We start from the raw sequence: 26,092 nt of genomic DNA, 5'->3' as shown, positions 1-26,092 counted from the left end.
TAGGTCTTGACCAGGTTTGCACACACTGCAGCAGGGATTTTGGCCCACTCCTCCATACAGACCTTCTCCAGATCCTTCAGGTTTCGGGGCTGTCGCTGGGCAATACGGACTTTCAGCTCCCTCCAAAGATTTTCTATTGGGTTCATGTCTGGAGACTGGCTAGGCCACTCCAGGACCTTGAGATGCTTCTTACGGAGCCACTCCTTAGTTGCCCTGGCTGTGTGTTTCGGGTCGTTGTCATGCTGAAAGACCCAGCCACGATCCATCTTCAATGCGCTTACTGAGGGAAGGAGGTTGTTGGCCAAGATCTCATTTTACATTTACATTTTAGTCATTTAGCAGACGCTCTTATCCAGAGCGACTTACAGTTAGTGAATACATATTTTTTATTTTTTTATACTGGCCCCCCGTGGGAATCGTACCCACAACCCTGGCGTTGCAAACGCCATGCTCTATCAACTGAGCTACATCCCTGCCGGCCATTCCCTCCCCTACCCTGGACGACGCTGGGCTAATTGTGCGCCGCCCATGAGTCTCCCGGTCGCGGCCGGCTGCGACAGAGCCTGGATTCGAACCAGGATCTCTAGTGGCACAGTTAACACTGCGATGCAGTGCCTTAGACCACTGCGCCACTCAGGAGATACATGGTCCCATCCATCCTCCCATCAATACGGTGCAGTCGTCCTGTCCCCTTTGCAGAAAAGCATCCCCAAAAAAGGATGTTTCCACCTCCATGCTTCACGGTTGGGATGGTGTTCTTGGGGTTGTACTCATCCTTCTTCTTCCTCCAAACACGGCGAGTGGAGTTTAGACCAAAAAGCTATATATTCGTCTCATCAGACCACATTACCTTCTCCCATTCCTCCTCTGGATCATCCAGATGGTCATTGGCAAACTTCAGACGGGCCTGGACATGCGCTGGCTTGAGCAGGGGGACCTTGTGTGCGCTGCAGGATTTTGATCCATGACGGCGTAGTGTGTTACTAATGGTTTTCTTTGAGACTGTGGTCCCAGCTCTCTTCAGGTAATTGACCAGGTCCTGCCGTGTAGTTCTGGGCTGATCCCTCACCTTCCTCATGATCATTGATGCCCCATGAGGTGAGATCTTGCATGGAGCCCCAGACCGAGGGTGATTGACCGTCATCTTGAACTTCTTCCATTTTCTAATAATTGCGCCAACAGTTGTTGCCTTCTCACCAAACTGCTTGCCTATTGACCTGTAGCCCATCCCAGCCTTGTGCAGGTCTACAATTTTATCCCTGACGTCCTTACACAGCATTCTGGTCTTGGCCATTGTGGAGAGGTTGGAGTCTGTTTGATTGAGTGTGTGGACAGGTGTCTTTTATACAGGCAACGAGTTCAAACAGATGCAGTTAATACAGGTAATGAGTGGAGAACAGGAGGGCTTCTTAAAGAAAAACTAACAGGTCTGTGAGAGCCGGAATTCTTACTGGTTGGTAGGTGATCGAATACTTATGTCATGCAATAAAATGCAAATTAATTACTTTAAAATCATACAATGTGATTTTCTGGTTTTTTGTTTAAGATTCCGTCTCTCACAGTTGAAGTGTACCTATGATAAAAGTTACAGACCTCTACATGCTTTGTAAGTAGAAAAACCTGCAAAATCGGCAGTGTATCAAATACTTGTTCTCCCCACTGTATACAGTGAGGGAAAACAGTATTTGATCCCCTGCTGATTTTGTAAGTTTGCCCACTGACAAAGAAATGATCAGTCTATAATTTTAATGGTAGGTTTATTTGAACAGTGAGAGACAGAATAACAACAACAAAATCCAGGAAAACGCATGTCAAAAATGTTATAAAATGAATTGCATTTTAATGAGGGAAATAAGTATTTGACCCCTTCTCAATCAGAAAGATTTCTGGCTCCCAGGTGTCTTTTATACAGGTAACGAGCTGAGATTAGAAGCACACTCTTAAAGGGAGTGCTCCTAATCTCAGTTTGTTACCTGTATAAAAGACAGCTGTCCACAGAAGCAATCAATCAATCAGATTCCAAACTCTCCACCATGGCCAAGACCAAAGAGCTCTCCAAGGATGTCAGGGACAAGATTGTAGACCTACACAAGGCTGGAATGGGCTACAAGACCATCGCCAAGCAGCTTGGTGAGAAGGTGACAACAGTTGGTGCGATTATTCGCAAATGGAAGAAACACAAAAGAACTGTCAATCTCCCTCGGCCTGGGGCTCCATGCAAGATCTCACCTTGTGGAGTTGCAATGATCATAAGAACGGTGAGGAATCAGCCCAGAACTACACGGGAGGATCTTGTCAATGATCTCAAGGCAGCTGGGAGCATAGTCACCAAGAAAACAATTGGTAACACACTACGCCGTGAAGGACTGAAATTCTGCAGCGCCCGCAAGGTCCCCCTGCTCAAGAAAGCACATATACATGCCCATCTGAAGTTTGCCAATGAACATCTGAATGATTCAGAGGAGAACTGGGTGAAAGTGTTGTGGTCAGATGAGACCAAAATCGAGCTCTTTGGCATCAACTCAACTCGCCATGTTTGGGGGAGGAGGAATGCTGCCTATGACCCCAAGAACATAATCCCCACCGTCAAACATGGAGGTGGAAACATTAGAAGCAATCAATCAATCAGATTCCAAACTCTCCACCATGGCCAAGACCAAAGAGCTCTCCAAGGATGTCAGGGACAAGGTTGTCCAGCATGACAATGACCCAAAACACACGGCCAAGGCAACAAAGGAGTGGCTCAAGAAGAACCACATTAAGGTCCTGGAGTGGCCTAGTCAGTCTCCAGACCTTAATCCCATAGAAAATCTGTGGAGGGAGCTGAAGGTTCGAGTTGCCAAATGTCAGGCTCGAAACCTTAATGACTTGGAGAAGATCTGCAAAGAGGAGTGGGACAAAATCCCTCCTGAGATGTGTGCAAACCTGGTGGCCAACTACAAGAAATGTCTGACCTCTGTGATTGCCAACAAGGGTTTTGCCACCAAGTACTAAGTCATGTTTTGCAGAGGGGTCAAATACTTATTTCCCTCATTAAAATGCAAATCAATTTATAACATTTTTGACATTTTGTAAGTTTGCCCACTGACAAAGACATGATCAGTCTATAATTTTAATGGTAGGTTTATTTAAACAGTGAGAGACAGAATAACAACAACAAAAATCCAGAAAAACGCATGTCAAAAATGTTATAAATTGATTTGCATTTTAATGAGGGAAATAAGTACAGTGGGGATAAAAAGTATTTAGTCAGCCACCTATTGTGCAAGTTCTCCACTTAAAAAGATGAGAGAGGCCTGTAATTTTCATCATAGGTTCACGTCAACTATGACAGACAAATTGAGAAAAAAAAATCCAGAAAATCACATTGTAGGATTTTTTATGAATTTATTTGCAAATTATGGTGGAAAATAAGTATTTGGTCACCTACAAACAAGCAAGATTTCTGGCTCTCACAGACCTGTAACTTCTTCTTTAAGAGGCTCCTCTGTCCTCCACTCGTTACCTGTATTAATGGCACCTGTTTGAACTTGTTATCAGTATAAAAGACACCTGTCCACAACCTCAAACAGTCACACTCCAAACTCCACTATGGCCAAGACCAAAGAGCTGTCAAAGGACACCAGAAACAAAATTGTAGACCTGCACCAGGCTGGGAAGACTGAATCTGCAATAGGTAAGCAGCTTGGTTTGAAGAAATCAACTGTGGGAGCAATTATTAGGAAATGGAAGACATACAAGACCACTGATAATCTCCCTCGATCTGGGGCTCCACGCAAGATCTCACCCGTGGGGTCAAAATGATCACAAGAACGGTGAGCAAAAATCCCAGAACAACACGGGGTGACCTAGTGAATGACCTGCAGAGAGCTGGGACCAAAGTAACAAAGCCTACCATCAGTAACACACTACGCCGCCAGGGACTCAAATCCTGCAGTGCAAGACGTGTCCCCCTGCTTAAGCCAGTACATGTCCAGGCCCGTCTGAAGTTTGCTAGATTGCATTTGGATGATCCAGAAGAGGATTGGGAGAATGTCATATGGTCAGTTGAAACCAAAATAGAACTTTTTGGTAAAAACTCAACTCGTCGTGTTTGGAGGACAAAGAATGCTGAGTTGCATCCAAAGAACACCATACCTACTGTGAAGCATGGGGGTGGAAACATAATGCTTTGGGGCTGTTTTTCTGCAAAGGGACCAGGACGACTGATCCGTGTAAAGGAAAGAATGAATGGGGCCAGGTATCGTGAGATTTTGAGTGAAAACCTCCTTCCATCAGCAAGGGCATTGAAGATGAAACGTGGCTGGGTCTTTCAGCATGACAATGATTCCAAACACACCGCCCGGGCAACGAAGGAGTGGCTTCGTAAGAAGCATTTCAAGGTCCTGGAGTGGCCTAGCCAGTCTCCAGATCTCAACCCCATAGATAATCTTTGGAGGGAGTTGAAAGTCCGTGTTGCCCAGCGACAGCCCCAAAACATCACTGCTCTAGAGGAGATCTGCATGGAGGAATGGGCCAAAATACCAGCAACAGTGTGTGAAAACCTCGTGAAGACTTACAGAAAACGTTTGACCTGTGTCATTGCAAACAAAGGGTATGACCAAATACTTATTTTCCACCATAATTTGCAAATAAATTCATAAAAAATCCTACAATGTGATTTTCTGGATTTTTTTCTTCTCAATTTGTCTGTCATAGTTGACGTGTACCTATGATGAAAATTACAGGCCTCTCAAGTGGGAGAACTTGCACAATTGGTGGCTGACTAAATACTTTTTTCCCCCACTGTATATACATTTTATAGACACAGTCAATTTTACAATCATTCTATTTTGTTTGTTTTTACTCCTGAACATCCTCTACCCTCAACCGCTCCGATCATTTTCATGATGTCCATCCGGTTTGCATCTATATGCCATATCGTTCTAACTGTGCTCTTTCACACCTGTTCATTGAAATGCATTTCAGTCAGTGGACTACCTCATGAACCTGGTTGAGAGAATGCCAAGGGTGGCTATTTAAAGAATCTCAAATATAAAATATATTTTGATTTGTTTAGCACTTTTTTGGTTACTACATGATTCCATTTGTGTTATTTCATAGTTTTGATGTCTTCACTATTATTCTACAATGTAAAAAATAGTAAAAATAAATTAAAACCCTTGAATGAGTTGGTGTGTCCAAACTTTTGACTGGTAGTGTATATACAAACGTATGTGGACACCCCTTAAAATTAGTGGAATCGGCTATTTCAGCCACACCCGTTGCTGACAGGTGTATAAAATCGAGCAAACAGCCATGCAATCGCCATAGACAAACATTGGCAGTAGAATGGCCTTACTGAAGAGCTCAGTGGCTTTCAACATGGCACCGTCATAGGATGCCACCTTTCCAAGAAGTCAGTTCGTCAAATTTCTGCCCTGCTAGAGCTGCCCCGAACAACTGTAAGTGCTGTTATTGTGAAGTGGAAACGTCTAGGAGTAACAACGGCTCACCCGCGAAGTGGTAGTCCACACAAGCTCACAGAACGGGACCGCTGTGTGCTTAAGCGCGTAGCGTGTAAAAATGGTCTGTCCTCGGTTGCAACACTCAGTATCGAGTTCCAAACTGCCTTTGAAACAACGTCAACACAAGAACTGTTCATCGGGAGCTTCATGAAATGGGTTTCCATGGCCGAGCTGCCGCACACAAGGCTAAGATCACCATGCGCAATGCCAAGCGTCGGCTTGAGTGGTGTAAAGCTCGCCACCATTGGACTCTTGAGCAGTGGAAACGTGTTGTCTGGAGTGATGAATCACGCTTCACCATCTGGCAGTCCGATGGACAAATCTGGGTTAGGCGGATGCCAGGAGAATGCTACCTGCCCCAATGCATAGTGCCAACTGTAAAGTTTGGTGGAGGAGGAATAATGGTCTGGGGCTATTTTTCATGGTTCGAGTTAGGCACCTTAGGTCCAATGAAGGGAAATCTTTACACTATAGCATACAATGACATTCTAGACGATTCTGTACTTCCAGCTTTGTGGCAACAGTTGGGGGAAGGCCTTTTCCTGTTTCAGCATGACATTACCCCCGTGCACAAAACGAGGTCCATCCAGAAATGGTTTGTCGAGATTGGTGTGGAAGAACTTGACTGGCCTGCACAGAGCCCTGACCTCAACCCCATCGAACACCTTTGGGATGAATTGCAACGCTGACTGCGAGCCAGGCCTAATTGCCCAACATCAGTGCTCGACTTCACTAATACTCTTGTGGCATTAGTCCCCGCAGCAATGTTCCAACATCTAGTGGAAAGCCTTACCAGAAGAGTGGAGGCTGTTATAGCAGCAAAGGGGGGACCAACTCCATATTAATGCCATGATTTTAGAATGAGATATTCGACGAACAACTTTTGATCATGTAGTGTATGTTGCTAAGACATTATGAAACGCTTGCTTCTTTGCTTGTATGGATTCACCACTTTTTAAATGCTTAAAACGGCTAAAACTTCCCCTGCATTTCATCCAGCTTTTATCCGAACTACCACAATATGTATTTCAGACAATTCATTCTCCAAGATTAAAGTAAATTGATGTAGGATGCATGTTAGAAGATTTGAATGCTGCAAGAGGCAATTTTACAACCAGGCCTTCCATTCTTTTAACAGCTCAGTTGGATGCCCTTGAGGATAAAATGAGGGACAAGGACATTACAAGTTTAATATTTTCAAACACAGATAAATAATTCATACATCTACTGTCTTTCAGGACATGGCGGGCTGCGGAGAAAACAGAAGGGGTCAAAACGAAATGTAAAATGTTGATTCAACCTCGCTCCCCAACCATTGCCCTCCCATGAAAGGTGAAATGTATTATTCTTTTTTGCGGAGAGAAAATGCTTGTAAAGCTTTGAGGACACTACACAACTCCTCCTTTCTACAGTCGTGGTCAAAATGTATGAGAATGACACAAATACTAATTTTCACAAAGTCTGCTGCCTCAGTTTTGATGATGGAAATTTGCATATACTCCAGAATGTCATGGAGAGTGATCAGATGAATTGCAATTAATTGCAAAGTCCCTCTTTGCCATGAAAATGAACTTAATCCCCAAAAAACATTTCCACTGCATTTCAGCCCTGCCACAAAAGGACCAGCTGACATCATGTCAGTGATTCTCTCGTTAACCCAGGTGAGAGTGTTGACGAGGACAAGACTGGAGATCACTCTGTTATGCTGATTGAGTTAGAATAACAGACTGGAAGCTTTAAAAGGAGGGTGGTGCTTGAAATCATTGTTCTTCCTCTGTTAACCATGGTTACTTGCAAGGAACACTTGCCGTCATCATTGCTTTGCACAAAAAGGGCTTCACAGGCAAGGATATTGCTGCTAGTAAGATTGCACCTAACTCAACCATTTATCGGATCATCAAGAACTTCAAGGAGAGAGGTTCAATTGTTGTGAAGAAGGCGTCAGGGCGCCCAAGAAAGTCCAGCAAGCGCCAGGACCGTCTCCTAAAGTTGATTCAGCTGCGGGATCAGGGCACCACCTGTGCAGAGCTTGCTCAGGAATGGCAGCAGGCAGGTGTGAGTGCATCTGCACGCACAGTGAGGCGAAGACTTTTGGAGGATGGCCTGGTGTCAAGAAGGGCAGCAAAGAAGCCACTTCTCTCCAGGAAAAACATCAGGGACAGAAGGTACAGGGATTGGACTGCTGAGGACTGGGGTAAAGTCATTTTCTCTGATGAATCCCCTTTCCGATTGATTGGGGCATCCGGTAAACACCTTGTCCGGAGAAGACAAGGTGAGCGCTACCATCAGTCCTGTGTCATGCCAACAGTAAAGCATCCTGAGACCATTCATGTGTGGGGTTGCTTCTCAGCCAAGGGAGTGGGCTCACTCACATTTTTGCCTAAGAACACAGCCATGAATAAAGAATGGTACCAACACATCCTCAGAGAGCAACTTCTCCCAACCATCCAAGAACAGTTTGGTGACGACCAATGCCTTTTCCAGCATGATGGAGCACCTTGCCATAAGGCAAAATTCATAACTAAGTGGCTCGGTGAACAAAACATCGACATTTTGGGTCCATGGCCAGGAAACTCCCCAGACCTTAATCCCATTGAGAACTTGTGGTCGATCCTCAAGAGGCGGGTGGACAAACAAAAACCCACAAATTCTGACAAACTCCAAGCATTGATTATGTAAGAATGGGCTGCCATCAGTCAGGATGTGGCCCAGAAGTTAATTGACAGCATGCCAGGGCGGATTGCAGAGATCTTGAAAAAGAAGGGTCAACACTGCAAATATTGACTCTTTGCATAAACTTAATGTAATTGTCAATAAAAGCCTTTGACACATATGGAATGCTTGTAATTATACTTCAGTATGCCATAGTAACATCTGACAAAAATATCTCATAACACAGAAGCAGCGAACTTTGTGAAGACCAATACTTGTGTCATTCTCAAAACTTTTGACCACGACTGTACAGTTCCATTCTACATGTAGGCTGTCCACATATGCAATAAATCTAACACCAGTGATTATATGGATTAATATCTGTTGAATAATATCAGATAAATACACTAACGACAGTATTCCACAGCATACATGTACATTTAAATGCTTTGTTTTGATTGTACTGTATACTACAATACTGCATTCCATTTGCTTAATCAAACACCCTCTACATTTACTAAGAATAGGCTACCTATTGAAAGCCAGTCCAGTAGCTACATGTCACGTCAAGAAAACGACAGATCGGCCTTGTTGTAGCAATGTGTAGTAGCTGGTGATGCATAAACAAAGATGTCCGCCATCTATAGCTAAGATAAGAGAAAGAAATAGGATGACGACAGTCGGGTGAGGATAGGCTACTCAAACACAACACATCACTACATTCTAGGACTAGTGCCAACTGCCAAGAAAAGCCTGTTGAGCAGAGAGAGGACAGAAATGACACCCATCAACGAGGACGAGTGGGTGTTTCAGAACGATGGTCAAAAGGGCAAAGGACAGTGCGTCAAGGCGCTTGACCTATCCACCAGGCTTTGAATTGACACAAAACTCCATTGGGGTGAGGCATCAGCAGAACCAACTCTCTACAATAGATGGCAATGGCAATAAATGGCCCTCGATTGAAAAAGAGCAGAAGATGCATTTCAGAGCCGGCTGACTGACAGCCAGGTAGAACTGGGATAAGTGGACTGAAAAGGGGGCGGTTTGTAGCGTCCAATCCTGTGTCAGGGTCACAGGTGATGTCCTTTAGAAGCTTTGGGGAGGGGGAGTGCGGTATCTTAAATAAAGGTTAAATAAAAAATACATAAAAATCTTCCAACCTGCTCCCCCCCACTGGCAATTCCCTCAAATGTCACACCAAAATAGATCTAATTTAGTTGGGTAAAAGAAGGGTAAAAGACCCCTATCCACACTCCATTACAGCTGTGTGTGGCCTATTTGAGCTCAGCTCGATCTCCACCAAAAACGCACACACAAAATAATATGAGGAAGACTTTTGACCAGAGCGGAAAAAGAAACACACCATAATAAGCTGACAGTCCCCGAAATTGGGCACTAGAATTACCCCAATTAAAAATATATATGTTTCCATGACTTATTTGATTGATTTCACACCGTTATAGAAGTCACAAGACAGCAATCCAGACCTTCCTAGAATTATGTCAACGTCCTCTGTCGAATAAACGTGTATTTGCCTTTCTCTGGTGGTCGGCTGCATCATTCAATTAATTTATATATAAATTCACTGCAACGTTACGTCAAAGAGGCGGTCCTTAGAAAAACATTTATCCAGCTCGACTGCTTCACGGCACAGACGTGGCAAAGCAATCGCTGAATTTGTCTCAAGCAGGCGGATCTAAATACCTAACTTTTATAGCTCTACGATAAAGAATGCGACCTACACACCTCCTTAAACCTACAATAAGTAACAAAGTAATTTTGTGTGGAAGTTAAACATTTGTTTTACGTCGGAGGCAGATGCATTGCATATGCTCAGAACGACAAAATTAAGCCCTTTACATCACCCTTCTCCCCTTGTCTGTAGGAGGGACGCACGGTGTTAAAAAGGCCCCCAAATGTTGATTTAGACGTTCACAAAATTTAACAGATTCTGACTATCACCAATGTCATGATATGTTTGGTAAAGTAATAAAGAAGGTGAAATATCTTGGGTAGATGTTCATAAAACAGATCATAACTATATATGGACATATTATAATGTATGAAAAGGCTTATTCATTCACATTTTTGTAATTTATTTTTTAGCATATTTGTATGTGGTTTATTATACTTTTATTATGTACTAGATCATATGGGTTGAAAAGTGTTTTTTTCTCAGACATAAATAAACAATTCCAGGTGAAAGCCAAAGGTCATAGCTTTCTAGAAGGGGAAACACTACTACATTAATAAAATATTGATGATTAAAACCATAGCGAAACAGTGCAAAACGGCTGTCAGCTCAACTATAAACTCTTTGTCAGTTCAGTTAAAAACTTAGAGGTTGAAGATAAATGAGTATGTATAAAGAAATAAAGCTCTGACAGACTCCTACAATAGGTTGAAACATCCAGAAAAGCATGATCTTTGTCAGTGGCCATAAACAGGGATATTTGTGGGCCTAGTATTGTGCTGCACCACATTTCCTTATTTCATCCATTCATTATGGGTAAAATCACAAGAATAAATAAAAGATGTCAGCCTGTAGTCACTCTTCCCGCCAGGGGAATGTGGAAGCCCTGGTAATCACATATGGCACAATAGCCTACCCTTAATCCTCATTTATTTTTTATTTCTGTGATGTCATTCTCTTTAAGCCGTGGCAAATGGGGGGGATCCCTCAAGTTCTCTCTCTATGCCCTCATTCCAGTCAGGGTAATAAGAGAACATTGTGATTTACTGTCACTGAACCGCGAGGAGTGCATCAGAGAGAATCCACTGCGGCAGGGCCATTCATATAGATTTAACTTCCCACAGAATTAGACCAGATGCCTACATGTCTATTATATTTCAAGCATGACCTTGGTCTCCATATGATGAAAAATATCACTGGGGGGGTGGAGGTGGAGAGGGAGAGAGAGAGTTAGTGGGGGGAGAGAAAAAAAAAAACTATTTAGTCCTCTTTAAAAAAAAAAATTTTATTTTTTTATTTCACCTTTATTTAACCAGGTAAGCCAGTTGAGAACAGGTTCTCATTTACAACTGCGACCTGGCCAAGATAAAGCAAAGTAGTGCAATAAAAACAACACAGAGTTACATATGGGGGTAAAGAAAAAAACATAAAGTCAGAAAATACAACAGAAAATATATATACAGTGTGTGCAAATGTAGCAAGTTATGGAGGTAAGGCAATAAATGGGCTATAGTGCAGAATAATTACAATAGTATTAACACTGGAATGCTAGATGTGCAAGAGATTATGTGCAAATAGAGATACTGGGGTGCAAAAGAGCAAATAAAATAACAATATAGGGATGAGGTAGTTGGGTGGGCTAATTTCAGATGGGCTGTGTACAGGTGCAGTGATCGGTAAGGTGCTCTGACAACTGATGCTTAAAGTTATTGGGGGAGATAAGAGTCTCCAGCTTCAGAGATTTTTGCAATTCGTTCCAGTCATTGGCAGCAGAGAACTGGAAGGAATGGCGGCCAAAGGAGGTGTTGGCTTTGGGAATGACCAGTGAGATATACCTGCTGGAGCGCAGACTACGGGTGGGTGCTGCTATGGTGACCAATGAGCTAAGATAGGGCGGGGATTTGCCTAGCAGTGATTTATAGATGGCCTGGAGCCAGTGGGTTTGACCGACGAACATGTAGTGAGGACCAGCCAACAAGAGCGTACAGGTCACAGTGGTGGGTAGTGTATGGGGCTTTGGAGACAAAACGGATGGCACTGTGATAGACTACATCCAATTTGCTGAGTAGAGTGTTGGAGGCTATTTTGTAAATGACATCGCCGAAGTCAAGGATCGGTAGGATAGTCAGTTTTACGAGGGCATGTTTGGCAGCATGAGTGAAGGAGGCTTTGTTGCGAAATAGGAAGCCGATTCTAGATTTAACTTTGGATTGGAGATTCTTTATGTGAGTCTGGAAGTTGAGTTTACAGTCTAACCAGACACCTAGATATTTGTAGTTGTCCACATACTCTAGGTCAGACCCGTCGAGAGTGGTGATTCTAGTCGGGTGGGCGGGTGCTAGCAGCGTTCGATTGAAAAGCATGCATTTAGTTTTACTAGTGTTTAAGAGCAGTTGAAGGCTACTGAAGGATTGTTGTATGGCATTGAAGCTCGTTTGGAGGTTTGTTAACACAGTGTCCAATGAAGGGCCAGATGTATACAAAATGGTGTCGTCTGCGTAGAGGTGGATCTGAGAGTCACCAGCAGCAAGAGCGACATCATTGATATACACGGAGAAAAGTGTCGGCCCAAGAATTGAACCCTGTGGCACCCCCATAGAGACTGCCATAGGTCCAGACAACAGGCCCTCCGATTTGACACACTGAACTCTATCTGAGAAGTAGTTGGTGAACCAGGCGAGGCAGTCATTTGAGAAACCAAGGCTATTTAGTCTGCCAATAAGAATGCGGTGGTTGACAGAGTCGAAAGCCTTGGCCAGGTCGATGAAGACGGCTGCACAGTACTGTCTATTATCAATCGCGGTTATAATATCGTTTAGGACCTTGAGCGTGGCTGAAGTGCACCCGTGACCAGCTCGGAAACCGGATTGCATAGCGGAGAAGGTACGGTGGTATTCGAAATGGTCGATGATCTGTTTGTTAACTTGGCTTTCGAATACTTTCGAAAGGCAGGGCAGGATGGATATAGGTCTGTAGCAGTTTAGATCTAGAGTGTCAACCCCTTTGAAGAGGGGGATGACCGCGGCAGCTTTCCAATCTCTGGGGATCTCAGACGTTATGAAAGAGAGGTTGAACAGACTAGTAATAGGGGTTGCGACAATTTCGGCGGCTAGTTTTAGGAAGAAAGGGTCCAGATTGTCTAGCCCAGCTGATTTGTAGGGGTCCAGATTTTGCAGCGCTTTCAAAACATCAACTGTCTGAATTTGTGTGAAGGAGAAGCGGGGGGGCATGGGCAAGTTGCAGCAGAGGGTGCAGAGTTGGTGGCCGGGTTAGTGGTAGCCAGATGGAAAGCATGGCCAGCTGTAGCAAAATGCTTGTTGAAATTCTCGATTATTGTAGATTTATCGGTGGTGATAGTGTTTCCTAGCCTCAGTGCAGTGGGCAGCTGGGAGGAAGTGCTCTTATTCTCCATGGACTTTACAGTGTCCCAAAACTTTTTGGAGTTAGTGCTACAGGATGCAAATTTCTGTTTGAAAAAGTTAGCCTTTGCTTTCCTGACTGCTTGTGTATATTGGTTCCTAACTTCCCTGAAAAGTTGCATATCGCGGGGCTATTTGATGCTAATGCTGTACGCCACAGGATGTTTTTGTGCTGGTCAAGGGCAGTCAAGTCTGAGGAGAACCAGGGGCTATATCGGTTCTTAGTTCTGTATTTTTTGAATGGGGCATGTTTATTTAAGATTGAGAGGAAATTACTTTTAAGGAACAACCAGGCATCCTCTACTGACGGAATGAGATGCTGCATATAGAGTGTAGCCCAAAATAGATCCATGGTTTCAAGTTCTCTTAAAATAGTGTATGAATCATTTAGTTTACTTTCGCTGCTGATAAGGTGCTTTTAAGATTTTAGCATGATGTACATTTAGATGAGGAGGACCAAGCGAGTCACAGTCAAAGAAGGGCCGTTACTGGATAATCTTGAAATATTTCAAATGGGCATTTGTTTTAGCCTGCCTGGAGTGCCACATATTTTGCAACTATGCTATTGGTTCCATTGCGCCAGGCAAGCTCAATCACGCCCAGCTTAAAAGTATTTAAAATGATTTAAAATAGGATTTTTGAACCCAAGTCTGCTATACTAAAGATATTGGGATAGTCTTGTATCGGTCCTGTTGTCTAGTAGAACCTGAAACATAAAGGGAAATCTCAGATAAAATTGGACCGCACGCATAGAGATCGTGGAGACCCTAGGCTTCTTTCTTATTTTCTTTCTTCTCTTTCAGAAGCTGATGATAATTGGATTTATTGGCTGACATAGGCTGACCTACATACGACGTACCTAACAAATCCTCTCAGCATGGGTGTGGGCATCCTATTCCCTCAATGTTATCTCAATGTTGTTTCAATGTTGAAGAAGCATATTTATTTTTGTAACTGCTTTACAATACAGTACACAACAGATAGAATCTCAACTCTATCCATTGTTTTATGTATCGCACAAAGTGTTCTAGTTGGGCTCAGGAAAGAGATGTGCGTCATGCTTTCAACATGATTAGTCATCTACTCAGGCAACGTTTCGCATTACCAAGAAGGAAAGATGATGAGAAGAGACCTATATATGCACATCCACTGAAGAGGGAAGGGGAGTGTGTGTGTGTGTGTGTGCGCGCGCCTGTCTGTTGTGCTCAGAGTATAAATGGTACACCATGAGTCACCATTAAGTAACTTAGCTCTCAACTCGCCATCGCCCACATGTGGTGTATGTGGTACCAGTGTGTTCTGAGGTGTCTCTGCTCTCTGGGCTGTGAGGCAGTCAGTTGAGATGTGTGTCTGAACAGTGCAGAGCCAGAGAGGCCAAACAACATCTGCATGGACCCTATGGACAGCCCATTAGACTGGACGAAGCTGCTTTGTGGTGAGAGGGGAGGAATATTGAGTCTATATGGAGTGTATTAGTGAGAGGGGGAGAGAGAGAGATAGGGGAGAGACGGAGAATGAGAGAGAAAGGGGAGAGAGGAACAGAGAGAGAGAGAGCGAGAGAGAGCTGGAGCGAGAGAGAGAGAGAGAGAGAGAGAGAGAGAGAGAGAGAGAGAGAGAGAGAGAGAGAGAGAGAGAGAGAGAGAGAGAGGAGCCACTTTATCAAACAGGGGAAGTTTCTATTCTAATCTAGACCATCAGCAACTACTCTCCTGTGGTTGTGACTATATAAGAGCCCTACGTTGTCTGCATTCTCAACAATAAAAGAAACAAAGGCACAAACACAAACAAGCTAAAACTAGCTGGTTCTTAAAAGACCCTGGGTATCTTTCTACAGCAAGGCAGGGTCGGTACAAAAGTGAAAAACAAGAGGTAACAGAGAGAAAAGTATTTCTCTGTCATTCATTCTCTCGCTCTACACACCAGATCTGGGTTCCAATTACAGTGGGGAAAAAAGTATTTAGTCAGCCACCAATTGTGCAAGTTCTCCCACTTGAGAGGCCTGTAATTTTCATCATAGGTACACATCAACTATGACAGACAAAATGAGAAAATAAATTCTAGAAAATCACATTGTAGGATTTTTAATGAATTTATTTGCAAATTATGGTGGAAAATAAGTATTTGGTCAATAACAAAAGTTTCTCAATACTTTGTTATATACCCTTTGTTGGCAATGACACAGGTAAAATGTTTTCTGTAAGTCTTCACAAGGTTTTCACACACTGTTGCTGGTATTTTGGCCCATTCCTCCATGCAGATCTCCTCTAGAGCAGTGATGTTTTGGGGCTGTCGCTGGGCAACACGGACTTTCAACTCCCTCCAAAGATTTTCTATGGGGTTGAGATCTGGAGACTGGCTAGGCTACTCAAGGACCTTGAAATGCTTCTTACGAAGCCACTCCTTCATTGCCCGGGCAGTGTGTTTGGGATCATTGTCATGCTGAAAGACCCAGCCACGTTTCATCTTCAATGCCCTTGCTGATGGAAGGAGGTTTTCACTCAAAATCTCACGATACATGGCCCCATTCATTCTTTCCTTTACACGGATCAGTCGTCCTGGTCCCTTTGCAGAAAAACAGCCCCAAAGCATGACGTTGCCACCCCCATGCTTTACAGTAGGTATGGTGTTCTTTGGATGCAACTCAGCATTCTTTGTCCTCCAAACACGACGAGTTGAGTTTTTACCAAAAATGTTCTATTTTGGTTTCATCTGACCATATGACATTCTCCCAATCCTCTTCTGGATCATCCAAATGCAATCTAGCAAACTTCAGACGGGCCTGGACATGTACTGGCTTAAGCAGGGGGACACGTCTGGCACTGCAGGATTTGAGTCCCTGGCGGCGTAGTGTGTTACTGATGGTAGGCTTTGTTACTTTGGTCCCAGCTCTCTGCAGGTCATTCACTACGTCCCCCCGTGTGATTCTGGGATTTTTTCTCACCGTTCTTGTGATCATTTTGACCCCACGGGGTGAGATCTTGCGTGGAGCCCCAGATCGAGGGAGATTATCAGTGGTCTTGTATGTCTTCCATTTCCTAATAATTGCTCCCACAGTTGATTTCTTCAAACCAAGCTGCTTACCTATTGCAGATTCAGTCTTCCCAGCCTGGTGCAGGTCTACAATTTTGTTTCTGGTGTCCTTTGACAGCTCTTTGGTCTTGGCCATAGTGGAGTTTGGAGTGTGACTGTTTGAGGTTGTGGACAGGTGTCTTTTATATTGATAACAAGTTCAAACAGGTGCCATTAATACAGGTAACGAGTGGAGGACAGAGGAGCCTCTTAAAGAAGAAGTTACAGGTCTGTGAGAGCCAGAAATCTTGCTTGTTTGTAGGTGACCTAATACTTATTTTTCACCATAATTTGCAAATAAATTCATAAAAAATCCTACAATGTGATTTTCTGGATTTTTTTTCCTCAATTTGTCAGTCATAGTTGACGTGTACCTATGATGAAAATTACAGGCCTCTCTCATCTTTTTAAGTGGGAGAACTTGCACAATTGGTGGCTGACTAAATACTTTTTTCCCCCACTGTATATTCTAGATCTGGGTTCCAATTCTATTCTAGATCTGGGTTTCAATTCTATTTGAAATGACACTGAGTGTACAAAACATTAAGAACACCTGCTCTTTCTATGACAGACTGACCAGGTGAAAGCTATGATCCCTTATTGATGTCACTTGTTAAATCCACTTCAATTACTGTAGATGAAGGGGAGGAGACAGGTTAAAGAAGGATTTTTTAAAGCCTTGAGACAATTGATACATGGATTGTGTATGTGTGCCATTCAGAGGGTGAATGGGCAAGACAAAATATTTAACAGGGTATGGTAGTAGGTGCCAGGCGCACCGGTTTGTGTCAAGAACTGCAACGCTGCTGGGTTTTTCACGCTAAACAGTTTCCTGTGTGTATCAAGAATGGTCCACCACCCAAAGGATATCCAGCCAACTTGACACAACTTTGGGAAGCATTGGAGTCAACATGGGCCAGCACCCCTGTTGAATGCTTTCGACACCATGCCACGACGAATTGAGGCTGTTCTGAGGGCAATATTAGGAAAATGTTCCTAATGTTTGGTACTCAGTGTATTTTGAATACTGTTTCTGTGCTTGATTCAGCATGCCTGTTGCAAAGGAACCAATAGAAAAGTCCCAAAAGTTCTTTATTTAGCCTCCTGGCACTCTAGGTAGGCTAAAGCAAACGCTCAAAGTATTTTGAAATATTTGAAATTGTTTTTTAACTCAGGTCTGGTCTCCTTACACTGACTGATCATAACATGGGGAGGAGGTTATAAATCCTGTCTGTTAAAACTCTATTGTAAATTAAATCCCAGTGGGACAGGGACTGTAAAAACAGAGAGGAGGGCGACGGCAACGTAAACACACACCGGCTCCAGTCTGTAATCACCCAAACGGATCACACTCACCGCTCATTCTAGACCAGTCCCAATCAAAGCATTTCCTGTCCGTCACACTGGCCTGATCTCTAATCAGCCTGATTATTTGGGGCACCACTGGATTCTCAATGCACTGGGCAGACACAGGCTAGAGCAGGGTTTCCCAAACCCCCCGGGTGCACGTTTTCGTTTTTCCCTAGCACTACACAGCTGATTCAAATCACCAAAGCTTGACGATGAGTTGGTTATTTGAATCAGCTGTGCAGAGCTATGGCAAAAACCAAAACGTGCACCCAGTTTGGGAAACCCTGGGCTAGAGGAAGGCTTGAATTAGGAAAACTACACTCCCACACTACCCATGATGCCACACATAATATGGCAGCCATGTTTGTTGATGTAAACACACAATACAGTGCCTTCGGAAAGTATGCAGACCCCTTAACTTTTTCCACATTTTGTTACATTACAGCCTTATTCTAAAATTGATTAAATTGTTTTTTCCCCTCATCAATCTGCACACAATACCCCATAATGACAAAGCAAAAACAGGGTTTTATACATTTTTGCTAATTTATAAAATAAAATAAACTGAAATATCACATTTACATAAGTATTCAGACCCTTTACTCAGTACTTTGTTGAAGCACCTTTGCAGCTATTACAGCATTGAGTCTTCTTGGGTATGACACTACAAGCTTGGCACACCTGTATTTGGGGAGTTTCTCCCATTCTTCTCTGCAGATCCTCTCAAGCTCTGTCAGGTTAGATACGGAGCGTTGCTGCACAGCTATTTTCAGGTCTCTCCAGAGATGGTAGATCAGGTTCAAGTCCGGGCTCTGGCTGGGCCACTCAAGGACATTCAGAGACTTGTCCCGAAGCAACTCCTGCATTGTCTTGGCTGTGTGCTTAGGGTCGTTGTCCTGTTGGAAGGTGAACCTTCGCCCCAGTTTGAGGTCCTGAGCACTCTGGAGCAGGTTTTCATCAAGGACCTCTCTGTACTTTGCTCCAGAGTGGCACAGTGGTCTAAGGCACTGCATCTCAGTGCTTGAGGCGTCACTACAGACCCCCTGGTTCGATTCCAGGCTGTATCACAACCGGCCGTGATTGGGAGTCCCATAGGGCGGCGCAAAATTGGCCCAGCGTCGTCCGGGTTTGGCCGGTGTAGGCCGTCATTGTAAATAAGAATTTGTTCTAATCTGACTTGCCTAGTTAAATAAAGGTAAAATAACAAATAAAAAATGCGCTCCGTTCATCTTTCCCTCGATCCTGACTAGTCTCCCAGTCCCTGCTGCTGAAAAACATCCCCACAGCATGATGCTGCCACCACCATGCTTCACCGTAGGAATGGTACTAGGTTTCGTCCAGACGTGACGCTTGGCATTCAGGCCAAATAGTTCAATCTTGGTTTCATCAGACCAGAGAATCTTGCTTCTTATGGTCTGAGAGTCTTTAGGTGCCTTTTGGCAAACTCCAAGCGGGCTGTCATGTGCCTTTTACTGAGGAGTGGCTTCCGTCTGGCCACTCTACCATAAAGGCCTGATTGGTGGAGTGCTGCAGAGATGATTGTCCTTCTGGAAGGTTCTCCCATCTCCACAGAGGAACTCTAGATATCTGTCAGAGTGACCATCTGGTTCTTGGTCACCTACCTGACCAAGGCCCTTCTCCCTCGATTGCTCAGTTTGGCTAGGCGGACAGCTCTAGGAAGAGTCTTGGTGGTTCCAAACTTCTTCCATTTAAGAATGATGGAGGCCACTGTTATCCATGTATATGGGTAAGAGTCTAGCTACATTTTCAGATATTATACGTTTCTAATTTTTGTGAGAAAGCTATGACAATCGATTTCTATTGCTAGTACTCTATGGATTGGGATTATGGTTCATTGTTTAGCTAGCTAGCTACATGTCTAAACAAAAGACTAAGTTAAAGCGTACTGTTAGCTAGCTAGTTAACGTTAGCTGGCTGGTTCACTAGCTAACGTTATGTGTATGATCTGTGTAGTAATATTATTAGTATCTCAGAAAAACTATTTGCATTGCTAGTTATAGCCTAATGTTAGCTAGCTAACTAACATTAAACCTATTCGGGTAGCTTTAGCTAGCTATGACAATCGGTTTGTATTGCTAGTACTCTATGGGTTGCAATGGAGGCTGCTGATTGGATAACAGCTCATAATAATGGCTGGAATGGAGCGAATGGAATGGAATGGCATCAAACACATGGAAACCATTCCACTAATTCTGCTCCAGCCATTATCACGAGCCCGTCCTCCCCCATTAAGGTGCCACCAACCTCCTGTGATGGGTTGGGATTATGGTTAATTGTTTAGCTAGTTAGCTGTCTAAACAAAAGACTCCACAGATGATTACATGACCCATCACGTTAGCCAGGTGTGTCTGGCGGTGATTACGACCATCTATTGTATAATAATGCTACAATTTTGTATCTGGAATTTGTCTTTCAGCGTCAGTAGAACACGCCTGACTCTCTTCCACCAGTCATATAAGGAGAATGGTCCAATGCCTCCCATCAAAAAGAGAGCCGGCCCAAGCAAGCACAGGTTACACCTGAAGCATGAGGACTTGCAGCATGTTGTGAACTTCATCAACAACCATGCAGAGGATAATGCAATAGTATTACCAGGACACCACCCAGGTCACAAACACTTTGGTGGAAAGCTGCTGCCATCTCATGCGACAAAAGCAGCGGTGTGGCGTCTCTACAAGGAATCGATGACAACACTTGGAATGTAAAGCATAAACAACACATGTTTTGATTATTTAATTTACCTCCAACATGATTGGCACTACTTTTATTGATTTCACATTATTTGTGTATTTTTCAGAGGTACGTGTAGTCAGGCTGTCTTCCTTCAGGAATCTGTGGAGAGATTGCTGGTGTGGTGAAGGACAGCACTGTGACAGGGGTCAACATCCCACAGCTGCTTGGACTGCAGGATGGTACGGTGCTGGTGGAAAGCTATGGCTGGCAACAACACCTGACTCCGTACTTCAGGCAGCTGCCACAGATCAAGAAGTACCAGCACTTCAGGTGATTATCATTCTTACTATATAAACTTGGGAAGTGAATTGATGTTATGCAAGGTTGTAATGTCTTGTCAATTTTTTTGTCTATTTTCCTGTTTCACAGCTTCAATGCTCTGGAGCTTGGTGTTGTTGTCGCCGAGGAGCGTTCGGACTCAACCAGGACCAGGTTTCAGCTGCTGCGCAATTTTATTTTTCCTTTATTTAACTAGGCAAGTCAGTTAAGAACAAATTCTTATTTACAATGATGGCCTACACCGGCCAAACACGGACGATGCTGGGCCAATTGTGCACCGCCCTATGGGACTCCCAATCACGGCCGGTTGTGATACAGCCTGGAATCGAACCGGGGGTCTGTAGTGACACCTCAAGCACTGAGATGCAGTGCCTTAGACCACTGCGCCACTCGGGAGCCCAATGCATAGCCTGCTGACGTCCTTCCTCCCATAGATTGTCTGCCTGTACAAGCACCACCTGGACTTGACAAACTTATCTTTTTGAGAAGATCAGGGAGTTTTGCACATCACAATCTCCCTACCATCAATTGCACATCTCTAGCCATAGCCACAGAAAAACAATATAGGGAGAAAAAGTCGGCCACTCACCCAATCGTCCTATAAAATACTCCCAGCAGCTAGCTAGCTAATGTTAGGCTCTGCATGTTTAGCTTGCTAAATAAATAGCTACCTAAATAGATAAGCTAGCTTATTAGCCATGTTATGACTGACTTGTGATCAATGCCCTTGCTAGTTTGATTGTATTGGCATTCCCAGTCTTAGTTACATTTGTCATTTTTTTGTCCAAAATATTGAGTAATTGAAACTGAAACGGTGCATCCCGAATAGCTGGAGGAAGCAAACAATGTACCAGGCCAGCTGTAATTTACAACCTGATAGCAATATTTGCTGGACTACCAAGAAATGTATTGTTGAATTATCTTAATCATGCATTGAACTGTATCCATCTATTCTGCCAACAATGCCTTACTGTACGTCATGGAATTTTGAGTCAAATAGAACCTATTTTTAAAACCTCTTATGAAGTTGGTTTTGTAGAATAAACTGGGAATTTGTTTGTTTCATATCTGCAAAGTATTTAAAACTCTGTCAGTTACACTTTAAAGTACAGTAGGTGCTGATTGACATATGACCAGCCTGACCGACAATAGTGCCGAACAGTTTGCCCAATTAACAAGCAACCAATGTGTGTCCAGTAATGTCGTCAGAGAAAAGCATGTAGTCAACACGGTAGACCTTGTGCTTCTGCAATGAGCTATGAGCAACCAATAAGCCACTAAATCTATCCTTCAATCCCTCATTATACGCAGTCAATCCAGACATAAAAGAAAATACAAACTGGAGAGGGGCTTTGCCTCATGCTCTCCTGCTCTCCCTCCCCCTCTCTCCTTCTCTCTCTCTCTCCCTCCCTCTTCCCTCACTCCCCACATCCCTCCCACCTCTCTCACTCTCTCACTCTCCCACCTCTCTCACTCTCTCTCTGTGTAGGCAAGTGCTAATTGATGAGTAGTTGGAACCTTGTCATGTTTTGTTCAAACATCAAGGCTTGCCGCAATATCAACAAATCCTGGAGACCCAAACACTGGCATATGTCAACCAAGGGGTTCTAACTCTGGCTGTGAGTACTCTGCTCCCCTCCCTCCTGTCCAAACCGCAGGTTGACGTTTATTGTCATGAATCTTACCCTGGAGGCAGAACTGAGCGATTTCTGCTATGTCTATATATCGTAAAAATTCATGAAAACAAAAATTTGCTTTTTTATCTTAATTTAAGGTTAGGGTTAGGCATTAGGGTTAGCAGTGTGTTTAAGGTTAGGATTAAGGTTAGGTTTAAAATCAGATTTTATGACTTTGTGGCTGTGCTAGCTTGTGACCACTCTGTAGAGCTGCCTCCAGGGCAAGATTCTTGACAATAAATGCCAACCTGCGTCCAAACGACTGGAGTGAGTGTCAGTCCGCTCCGATCTTACACTCCTGGGCCAGTATTCACAAATCGTGTCAGAGTAGGGGTGCTGATCTAGGATCTGTGACACTTTGTGAATACGGGCCCTGAGCTCCCAACAGGCTAGTTAGACACAAATCTAACAACACCTTATAATACTGTAAAAGCTCACAACACCAATTCTGCTGGAGGAAGTTTGTGGATGGCCTATGCTCTCCAAGGAGCGAAAGGGTTTGAGACAAGTAAGTCAGTGAAACCCATTTCGGTAACAACAAATCCACACCTTACCTTACCTGGACTAGGTCACATAGCTATGGGTTTTGGGAACTCCATAAGAACTACACAATAAATAAGCAGTTAGGGCAACCTTTCGGTGGCATGATTGGTGTCTAACAAACGTATTGAATGTTCCTAGAAGAGAAAACAACAACATGTGGATGACCACTAGAGGGGTGGTTGCGCTGAATCAGCATCATTCATTTGTTTGTGCTTTCCATATTTTGCTAATAGATATTTGAATGCTTATGTTGATGCAACTAGTCACCACAAAGAGAATGTCTCTTGACCATAATGGAGGTATAATCTGTTAGTTCAAACTTTAGGATTAGTTGGTGAACTGTGAAACCGGCCTACTCACCTGGCTTGGTGACCGAAACTCCTGGTTATTGTCATTCATGTACATGTTGTCACCATCAAACTGTGAACAGAAAAACAAAACAAACATTTTGTGAATAATAAGCAAGATAGAAAAGAGAGAGAGAGAGAGCGAGAGAGAGAGCGAGAGAGAGAGAGAGCGAGCGAGAGAGAGAGAGAGAGAGAGAGAGCGAGAGAGAGAGAGAAGAAGGGATGGCTCTACGGGTGGCCTGGAGCATGAGTCTAATGACTTTGTCACATTCACTAAACCTCGTTGTGGCGGCTTCGGTAATTACTGTTCGTCAGTGGGGCGGTAATTAGTTGAGCCGAGTGACAAGCGATGGGCTTCCCCTGTGGGATTGTTCATACCATGTGTGTGTGTGTATACCTAGTGTGTGTTTGTGTGCATGTGTGTACTGTCTCTTTCTCTGTGTGTGTGTGTGTGTGTGTGTGTGTGTGTGTGTGTGTGTGTGTACACTGTCTCTGTGTGCGTGCGTGTGTGAGTGCTGTTGAAGGAAGGGGATGCCATGTCTCTCACATGAGGTGAAGCATTAATACACAAGGGGGCATGATTTGTGGTTTTAGAACTGCTGTGCTGTGGTCATACAGTAGGTATGAGACGAAGCCAAGGCTTCGCACGCCTCTTGACCAATCAGATTGCATGGCAGAACAAACCGTTATGACATAGCCCTGAGTGCCTAAAACTGGACGTACTATAGCGCTATGTTGTTGTAGCTATGTTGCTATGGTTAGCTTGCCTGACTGGCCACTACTTAACAACACCTGGGAAAGATACTCAGACAGAGGCCCGTTTAAAGGCTCTGGGGCCAGATATGTCAAGCGTCTCTGAGTAGGAGTGCTGATTTGGGATCAGTTTAGCCTTTTTGGTCACAATTATTAAGATTACATTGACAGGGGGGACCTGATCCTAGATCAGCACTCCTACTCTGAGATGCTTTATGAATCAGGCCCAGATCTGAAGCAACACAGTATTTCATGACGAGTACTACTTTTAAGTTGGAATCCTCCTGCCTATCTGAGGAACGATTGATGGTAGTGTGCTCAATCACAATAGTCAGTGGTGGAAAAAGTACCCAATTGTCATACTTCAGTAAAAGTAAAGATACCTTAAGTAAAAGTCACCCAGTAAAATTCTACTTGAGTAAAAGTCTAAAAGTATTTTGTTTAAAATATACTTAGGTATAAAAAGTAAATGTAATTGCTCAAATATACTTAAGTATCAAAAGTAAAAGTTAAATTATAAATCATTTCAAATTCATTATATTAAGCAAACCAGATGGCACAATTTTTTTATTTTTATTTATTTAAGGACACCCAGGGTCACACTCCAACATTCAGACATAATTTACAAACGAAGCATGTGTGTTTAGTGAGTCCGCCAGATCAGAGGAAGTAGGGATTACCAGGGATGTTCAGTTGAGAAGTGCGTGAATTTGACCATTTTCCTGTCCTGCTAAGCATTGAAAATGTAACGAGTACTTTTGGGTGTCAAGGAAAATGTATGGAGTAAAAAGTACAATATTTTCTTAAGGAATGTAGTGAAGTAAAAGTAAAAGTAGTCAAACATATCAATAGTAAAGTACAGATACCCCAAAAACGACTTAAGTAGTACTTTAAAGTATTTTTACTGAAGTACTTTACACCAGTGACGATAGTCATCTAAAGACTCATCTTTTAAAAATTGGGAAAGTTCACAAAGCCCAAACTGAGGACACTACAAAATAATAAGATGGTAGCAATTGTGATGGTGAAAAAAGTGTTATGGCCCAACAAAAATAAATATATTCCCTGTGCAACCTTGGACTCTCCATAGCACTCAGCTCTGTAGTGAAGCGGTTTGTTCAGCAAACGGGATAAACCTTGACAGTGACCTCACCGCCCATCGGGTAATACAGAACGTTCATAGACACATATCAACGCCAGCTGTCAAACTGCTGTGAAAGTATTGAAAGTCATGAAGAAGAGCTAATGTTTTCTTGTTTGTTGACAAAAAGTCATTCTTAGCATAGTGTGTGCCAAGCTCGGTGTAAAAGGGAACAGACAGACAGCAATGAAAACATGATCAAACTAGACAGCATTCCATTTCAAATTCCAGAGATGTGGAGATACAGAGCGATTCAATGGGTGGTATTTTACGAGCCATTAGACATGGATTGAAGGTTTGCTAGATAGATAAACAGAAAAAGAATATCAGGGAACACAAATGGGCCACCGCGATTAGCTAAGAAATTATTTCCTGAGAGGACTAATGGATACAATCCCTGAGGGTGAAAGAAAATATCCACAATGGAAGACATTAAAAACAATTTCATAAGAGGGGAGAGGGGTAGATAAAGAGGGAGAGAGAGATGTGATAGATACAATGCCTTCAGAAAGTATTCACACCTCTTGACCTTTTCCACATTTTGTTGCGTTACAGCCTGAATTTCAATTGATTAAATTTTGATTTTTTTCACTGGCCTACACAATACCACATAATGTCAAAGTGGAATTATGTTTACTTTTTTTAATTTTACAAATTAATAAAAACATGAAAAGATGAATTGTCTTCATTCAATAAGTATACAACACCATTTGTTATGGCAAGCCTAAATATGTTCAGGAGTAAAAATGTGCTTAAGTCACATAAGTTGCATGGACTCACTCTGTGTGCAATAACAGTGTTTAACATGATTTTTGAAAGACTACCTCATCTCTGTACCCCACACATACAATTATCTGTAAGGTCCCTCAGTCGAGCAGTGAATTTCAAACACAGATTCAAATCACAAAG

General features: G+C 43.2%; 1 protein-coding gene across 3 annotated transcripts in view; it reads right to left on the bottom strand.

Moving 5' to 3' along the window:
- The window catches only part of LOC121538280 (thymocyte selection-associated high mobility group box protein TOX-like), a 146,679-nt gene that overhangs the window by 43,520 nt on the left and 77,067 nt on the right, over positions 1-26,092 (bottom strand). For 2 of the 3 annotated variants that reach the window (XM_045207145.1, XM_045207146.1), the window contains one exon: positions 23,303-23,362. The exons of the other annotated variant lie outside the window; for it this stretch is intronic. In XM_045207145.1, the coding sequence (XP_045063080.1) occupies positions 23,303-23,362 (60 nt within the window). The remainder of the gene's footprint in view (positions 1-23,302; positions 23,363-26,092) is intronic. 3 annotated transcript variants of the gene reach the window in all.

The sequence above is a fragment of the Coregonus clupeaformis genome, chromosome 24, assembly GCF_020615455.1.
Source record: "Coregonus clupeaformis isolate EN_2021a chromosome 24, ASM2061545v1, whole genome shotgun sequence".
Lineage (NCBI taxonomy): Eukaryota > Metazoa > Chordata > Actinopteri > Salmoniformes > Salmonidae > Coregonus > Coregonus clupeaformis.
Note: the sequence above shows the minus strand (reverse complement) of the source record. Positions and strands in the feature narration are given on the sequence as shown.